Source organism: Engystomops pustulosus, chromosome 1, assembly GCF_040894005.1.
Source record: "Engystomops pustulosus chromosome 1, aEngPut4.maternal, whole genome shotgun sequence".
Taxonomy (NCBI): domain Eukaryota; kingdom Metazoa; phylum Chordata; class Amphibia; order Anura; family Leptodactylidae; genus Engystomops; species Engystomops pustulosus.
The window spans coordinates 96,311,912-96,319,924 of NC_092411.1; the positions used below are offsets into that span (position 1 = coordinate 96,311,912).

Sequence of the window (8,013 nt, forward strand, 5' to 3'; positions counted from 1 at the left end):
TACTGGGGCAGATCTGTATAAGTGCATACATGTATAAATGTGTGAGTATAAAAGTGTTACATCTACCAGAATACACAGTCATGTAATAAGGCAGATCTCTTGGAACCAATACCTGTAAAGCTGAGTGGCGGTGTTTCAGATGGTGGACATGTTGGTTGTCACTCAGCTTTACTAGAGGCAGATGTAACAAAGATTTCTGTGTAATCTTGGGCTGAGTGGTTTAATAGCAGCCTGGCTGCAGGTATTGTGTGGTGGAATACAGGCAGCATGTGTGTGACAGATGTGCACAGGATGATGTAAAGGAGGCTGCTCCATGGAGAGCACCTATTATCCGTCCATCCTCCTGGGGCCATGCTGGGGGATGGCAGCCCGCCTTCCCCTCATTGTGTTCCCTCCTTAGCTCTCACTGACGTGGCGTAACACACACACATTTCCCTCTATCTACTTCCTTGTGCTATCTCTGCTTTCAGTCTCACAGCTGATTCCAAAATGTGGCTGCCCTTGCTGCTGCTCGGCCTCCTCCAGCCCTTGCTGGGCTACCAGATTGACCGGAATAAGTTAGACGGAAAATTGGCAAGGGCCAGGGTGGAGGTGAGTACTGCCCCGTCACCTCTGTACTACCAGATGTCATTGGTCTACATGTGCCTACAGCTGCTGTGTATACTCAGACTAGGATCAGTGGCATTAGGATGTACTACTTTAACCCTTTTACTGCCATAGATGTCTATTAGCACTGATCTCTATTATTTCTTTCTTCTACAGTCCTGTGGTGGATGACAGCTGAACAGGCTGAAAGAGGTAAGAATGCTTTCCTACTGCTTCTGAAACTAGGTTAAAGTGAGCTTCATGATCTTACTCTATTGTTTCACTTGAAATTTTCTAGATGCTTAGTGATGTGTAACATGATTCCAGCTGTCACGCATGAAGGACACCCATGTGGGCTGTCATGTTAATGGCTTACTTTGTGTACAATGACACATTTCTGTATTTAGAGGAGAGGTTGGAAACTTGTGTATGCATCAAAAAGAAACCTAAATAAGTATTGATAACTCTTTTCCGCTGTGCACAGATATGACCTGGGAATGCTTCACTGGGAGATTGTTGTTAATGGTGTTATATGATAGGATAGATATAAAACATTGCACAGGTAGAAAACACCTGAGATTGTTAAACTTTTCACTGCAGGACAATTTTCATACTTTTGATCCGTACAGGTGAAACATTGTGAAATTGTTAGCACTTTTATCATCAACAGCTTCATACAATTTATTTTATAAAAAATAAATACATATCTGCATAAATCATACAGATCTAAATGACCTCACTCATTTACCACAATTTTACATCCACAAAATATACATAGGGTAGATGCCAGTAAACATTTGTGGTCACACACAATTGGTCATACGTTGTGGAACGCCTCCATTTTTCCATTATTTTTGATTCCTAAACAGAGATAACATGAAAGATTTACTGTAACCTCTATGATAGAGATATATATATATGCAGGTGGAGAAATATCTGTACGCAGCTCAGATCTTTTATCATGTGTTGCATTTCATAAGTACATAATCTGTACAGCAGGCTTTCTATGTGGCCAGTGTTAGCTCTGCATCTAAAGGGAGAGGCATTTATAAGGACTTATACTGGGAAAGCCATATGGATGTGCTGTATGTACTTATCTATTCATCTGCAAACATATTTTATGAAGCAGTACTTTTATCAGTCCTCTGTACCTATTTCTTGTTCTACCTGCTTGAGAAAGCTGAATGGGTTTCATGTGAAGGTTGTGTTCTGCCATATGGTCACCCAGCTTTCCTGAATATCCAATATCCCCAGTTATGTACCAGGACATTCACTGCTCCCATATGGGTTTGGTTTCAGCACCTATGGAAGCTGGAACGTAGTCCATAATATTGTAATCCTGAAAGGGAGGAAAATAAACCTTCCACATGCTTGTTTGTTTAGCTGAATATGCCTGTGCACACAATGGAAAGAAGGGATTAAAGTTTATGCCAGACACCTTTAGAGGTGGCAGATTTCTCTTCAGAAGAAATGATTGGGTTTTTGCTTCTTGCATCTAAAGCAAGGTTTCTTCATGATCATCTGAGCCTAAAGATTTTAGTCTATAGCAAAAGATCACATTAGGAATAATGTTTTCAAAAACAATGTAAAGATTGAATTGCATCCAAGCTTGAAAGAGTTTTAGTTATCTTGGAAATGAGTGGCAGAAGATTTAAAGCTTAACATTTTGTATGTATAAACCTAGAATACCTGAAAAAACTCAGCATAGTGATTCAAGCTTAATGATTCAAGGTCCAGTCCAATAAATCCCACAAGAATAAGTATTTGCAATTGTGTGCAATTATGGAGCTTCAACAGTTTAGCTTTGCTGTTGCTTAAATAGAGGACTCTTTTTTTACCCTATATAGAAAAAAAAGGGCGAGCAAAGTGTGAATAATCGGGGAAAATCTATAGAGACCAAAACACATGAGGAGACATGATTATCATGAATGACATATGGTACAGATTCTGAATCAGAGCCTAGAAGCGCCATGTGTTGGTGTAGGCTTATAATGTAGCCCCCAGTAGCAGGATCTTCCCATTTATTTTTTTTTCCTAAAGGCTTTCAGTTGGAAACAGTTACAATAAAACAGGTTGGAGTCTTTAAAAAAAAAAAAAAGTTAAAACCTACCATGAGGAATCTACCAACATAAATTGGTAATGATGGTAGATTCCTCCTGCCTGCCTCTGCCCTAATTTGTAAATGAATAATCCTGGAACCTAACTTGTTAATTTATATATTACTATAATCAAGTTGTATTATCTGGAGAGGCTACTGGGTGATACATGCCCCTGTAGCCTCTCCAGTCCATACAAATTTATTAAAGTCATATGTAAATTAACAAGTTAGGTTCCAGAATTATTAAATTACAGGTGATGCAAGAGTCAGGCAGGAGGAATCTACCATCAGAAGTAGATTCCATATGGTAGGTTCTCTTTAAAGGGGTTTTCTCAAGAAAGAAAATTCTCACATCTAAACCCCTAGTGATAACACAATAAAGATCATTTTAACCCCTTACTTTACAATTTTACTCAGTTTTAGTGCTGTTTTAGCTCCTATCACTCCCTAGGCTGATCAGTGTAAGATTCCAGATTGTGGGCGGGGACTCGCTAAGCAGACACATTATTATCAATCTAGTTCTGTGAGCTGACTATGTGGTTACATTATCAGGGTACAGCTGTATACACACTTTCATCTGGCTTCTGACATTGTACTAACACACTGACACATAGAGAGAGATGAGACAGATCAGAAATGAGATGCTGACAGACTTTTACACGGTTACACTTTTAGCTCTCCTACGTATCTGTTCTCACAGATCACTTATCACAAATCTCCTTGTAGTTTCTCTCTCCTTACGATGTGCTGGAAGGAAGTGAGTGTCTGTGAGCTACATGCTAGGACTGCAGGACACAAACTCAGCAGCACAGCTGTCACACAGAAGAGTTACAGGGTGATGTCTAGGGGCAACTGAAATCGTGTACAGCAGGACTGGTAGAGACTGGTTGGACTTATATCTGTGAAATGCTGGATTTTTGTTAATAACAATTAACTAGAGAATGTGTTATTTTGTTATCCTGCGTACATAGAAGAAACTTTGTCTTTGTAGGAATACCCCTTTAAGACAAAATATTTAAATTTTTATAGTAGAGCAGTATCCCAATCTTTGTCATTGATGGCATATCCACTGCATAGCTGAGGGGTCTCACCTCTGGGATGCATGGATGGAGGGTTCCCATTTTCTAGTTTCTGTGAAAGAGCGAGGAGTCTTTGCATTTAGAATTGTCCCCTATTCTTCAGAGATCTTAAACCAGGTACTACTGGACACTCCTGAAATGGTGTTGAGAGAGTAGGTAAAATTTTTCACTAATGCCTGTTGCCCATGAGCAAGTTTGGTCCGATAAACTCTCTCCATGTTCTACCAGACTGAACCTTGAATCACAGAACTGATCATTTCAGTTCACTCAGCTGAGGACAGGTCCAGGAAATCCTGTAGTGCACTGAGTGAGTTTGTCAGACCAAATTCACTCTTGGTCAACAGGCTACGGGACATATGTAAAGTGTGGATGATGGTTTTAGGTGCAGCCTGAAAAGCTTTGTATATAAACAGATGCAAATCAATGTATGATTGATCTGCAGGGTAAAGTCAGAGGATTTTTTTTTCTGCTACACTTTTTGTATATGAAGAAAAACGTGGTAGCACATGCCACAAATTATATAATTGTCAAATTCATAATTCTTGATCCATTATGCAACTAAAAGGACACTTCGTAATGTTCATTTACTGAGAACAACTGTACTTCGATTCAGGGGTCATTAAAGTTCCATTAAAGAGACATTCACAAATGTCAAACTCTATAAAATATTCAGGATTTCCTGAATTTGACTTCATAAGGAAGAGATAACATCAGAAGTAGGTAAGTGGCAATGATAATGATATGGCATAATGGAAATAACAAACGACCTGCTGGAAGAGATATATATATATATATTTCAACTTGCATACAAATTCAACTTGAGAACAAACCTATGGACCCAATCTTGTAGGTAACCCAGGGACTGCCAGTATGAAGAAGGGGAGGCTATAAAATAATCCTGCTACATAAGTTAAAAATCCTAAGCCTTTGGTAAACTGGCATCATGGCTCACATTTATAGTAGAGCCTAGGACCCTAAGTGGCATGTTTTTTTTTGTTTTTTTTTTGTGTATGGCCTTGTCTATAATTCAAGGTTTTTATTTTTATGTTTTTTTAGAACAAAAACAAATACACAAATAAACAATTGTAACAACACAGAACTTCTTATGATAAAAATAACCACAATTTCTTATTACAGGTGAAGGCCTTTGTCACGGAGGACATCCCTCTTTAGTATCCTTTATGAAAATTGCTAGAGCTGACATTATGGAGCTTCCTTCATGTATGTTTTTACATTTGGTGGGAACATTGTATGGGCAGTGGTTTGGGGCTTCAGTCCTGTGGGCCCTAATAATCTAACTGGCAATGAATAGAGATGAATAATTTGATCTTTTCTATTTACAATATTCAATGGCAACTATCCTGCCTTGTTTTCTCTAGCTGGGAATCTTTTCCTTTTGTAATTGATATACTGGTTTCACTTTTATCCAAGTCATGCTTGATGTTAAGGGGACTGCCATACAAGGTAGCCAAAAGACAATGTTGTCCTTATCCCATGCTGAAAAACAGACACATTTCCTAAATTTCCCTTAATCATTAACTATGTGACATTGATTCATCCAATGTTTTCCAGTTGAAGGCAAAGGTGAAATGCATATAATGCAATGTAACTCTCTAGAGTGGACTCCAGTCCCAATGACCACATATGAAGGGATTCACTACAAAATCATGCCATCATTTGCCATGGCAGACTCTTGACCTTACAGTATTGTTACTTATCTCAGTTCCCACATATGTTGTCTGCAATCTTCTGCATATGTGCGATCATTGACCAAAGTCAAGGGCAGTTGTTTGGGACAGATACTCATCAACATTGTTGTGAATGAAAGATGGGCGGCAATAAATCACACAATCTGTGGTCATGTGTGCCCCTGTTTTTGGTTGAAAGCAGTCACACTTTAACAAAGGATGTAAAAATCAGCCTTTTCACACTATGAGCTGAGCTTTAAATATAGCACATGCTCAGGAGCAAAGATGCTGCTATTCTTCACAGTTCTTGGCTGTGTAAAAAATAAATAAATAAAAAAAATATTAAAAAAAACATAAAAAAAAAAAAAACAACAAAACCCATTGAACTTGTAGAGATTCCAGAAGTTGTTCAGTCACTACGTCAGCTTATTGCTCCCAGGCTTGCAGATTCTATGTAACCACTGAAACTAATCTGTGGCTTCAGTCTAAATTCACTCTAAATTTGCACAGACTGAAATACTATAGTCCTACAATGTATGGAATAAGTGGCATTTTGCCTAGCATATATAAAAGGACATACATTTGAGTATCCAGTTAGGTCCTTAACATGACTTTTTCTCAGCCACAACCTTGAGATGAAACACATACCTGGTGCGGATCCTGAACTAGTACTACTCAACGAAAAATCTGAAGAAATAGATGTAAGTTATGTACACACATTTACAGGTTTTTTTTTTTTTATTATTAAATGGTTAGTAATAGTAAATTGTGAGGCAGGCATAATATCAAGAATCTTAGGCTACCTGCACACAAATTTAGCTTTTCACAGCCTGCAAACCATTGACCATTGTTTACAGCCAGACTATCATTGGCGAGTGAGATCTGCAATCTCTGGCAGGAATAGATCACCTATATTTGTACATTAAATGCAATTTTTATTGTAATAAAATAGAACTTTTTAGAACTTTGTGGGTCTCCCTACAAGTGGTAGAGTAAAAGCCTCAACAACACAACTATATTGACCTCTCCAATGTATGCCAGGTGTGAATTACTTTGTACTATACATTCAGAGCAATGTTATGCAGTGTGAATAATTCAATCATGGAGGAAGCCTTTCTAGGATCTGATGAAGACAAACCACATCTAGTGATAAGTAGTGGGGAATTCTTTCATATTGGGAGAGGATTTAAGATTACCATAGTTAGATTTATTAATAGGAAAGGATTTTGTCAGAGAATATTGTCAACGATGCAGACCTTACCTGTGAGCCAAGACATTATCTACAGAACGGGATAACCATATGCTCTTACTACTATCTGCAGATGTCACATATTGTAAACACCTTCAACCCATTTGGCTCCAAGTCCCATGGGTGGCATTTAATTTTAGCTATAATGTATCACTCACAAACAAAATAATAGGTGTTTACCTATGAGAACATCAGAACCTGCGTTTCATGGCCAACCTAACTGTATTCATGTGCAAGGCTGGAAAACAAATAGATATGTATATTATTTTATTACAGAGAATTGGTCTTAGCAACATGAGAAGAAAGGAAATTAACCAGCTACTGAAGGATCTGCGATTTTACCAAAAGGAAAGCCCAGATGCACCTGTCCCCCCAGAATTCCAAATGGCACCAGGAAGTCCAAAGACACCGGATCAAGCAGAAGGGAAACATATGGTGGAGGATACAAAGGAGGAGTTGTAGAAGAATCTGTATGGTAGCGGTATGCACTCAAAAGGAACATGAACTTGGAGCATAGGGAACTAGAAAACACTAGTATTTAGTACAAAAAGCACAACACACACTGCAATTCTTGAACAATCCAATTTTTCTGCAACACGAGAGGTCAAGGAATTCCCATTCATTACCAGTACTGAAAACATTGCTGAATGGGCACCAAACTCTTCAGCCCTGCACTAGACACATCCAAGTCCCCTTTTCTATAAGTGGCCTTATAGAAAAAACTAATTAGGTGCTAGAAAAAGAAGTGCAATCATACATTGAAACTACATTAAAAAAAAATAAACACTACTTTAAATCACAGCAAGGTCTGCGATAAATTTCATGACAGAGAAGGGAACAGGTAGTGGAGCCCACAAGGCATTTATATGAGGAAACCCCTTAAGTCTGCTTAAAATCAGACATCCCCCTTTAACACCAGATACTTCATCGAACAAGGAACTCCCCTGCAGTCACTACAGAATGTATTTGTATAAAAGCTGACCTATGTTAGCCATCACATCAATGATATGGTTTGCACTTTTCTATCGCACCTAGCTTTGGGTAGGAGGGCTGGTGGTGTCAACAGTACTGACCAATTCCCTTTAACAAATCCAAGAATAAAGTAATTACCGTAGGTTGTCACTGCATTTGTTTTAGCAGAATACATAGAGACAAACAAATTGGGCTTTTGAATGTACTACTAGAGCCTTACAAGTGTTTTACAAGCTACAGAATAGATTGGGTCTCAGGGTTAGAATGTAGGGATGCAGTAAGGTGGAGGGGAATGTAACTTAGACATGAAAGACCAGCTTTGTCAATGTTGTTTGATGATAC

At 38.5% G+C, this 8,013-nt stretch overlaps 1 protein-coding gene across 1 annotated transcript; it reads left to right on the top strand.

The window, feature by feature from the left end:
* The first annotated feature begins 357 nt into the window (after positions 1–357).
* On the top strand, positions 358–7,389 carry SELENOM (selenoprotein M). Its single transcript, XM_072149050.1, has 5 exons — positions 358–591; positions 763–798; positions 4,900–4,934; positions 6,073–6,151; positions 6,976–7,389. The coding sequence occupies exons 1-5, from the start codon at positions 490–492 to the stop codon at positions 7,159–7,161; spliced, it is 438 nt and encodes a 145-aa protein (XP_072005151.1). The 5' UTR covers positions 358–489; the 3' UTR covers positions 7,162–7,389.
* The last annotated feature ends 624 nt before the right edge of the window (positions 7,390–8,013 follow it).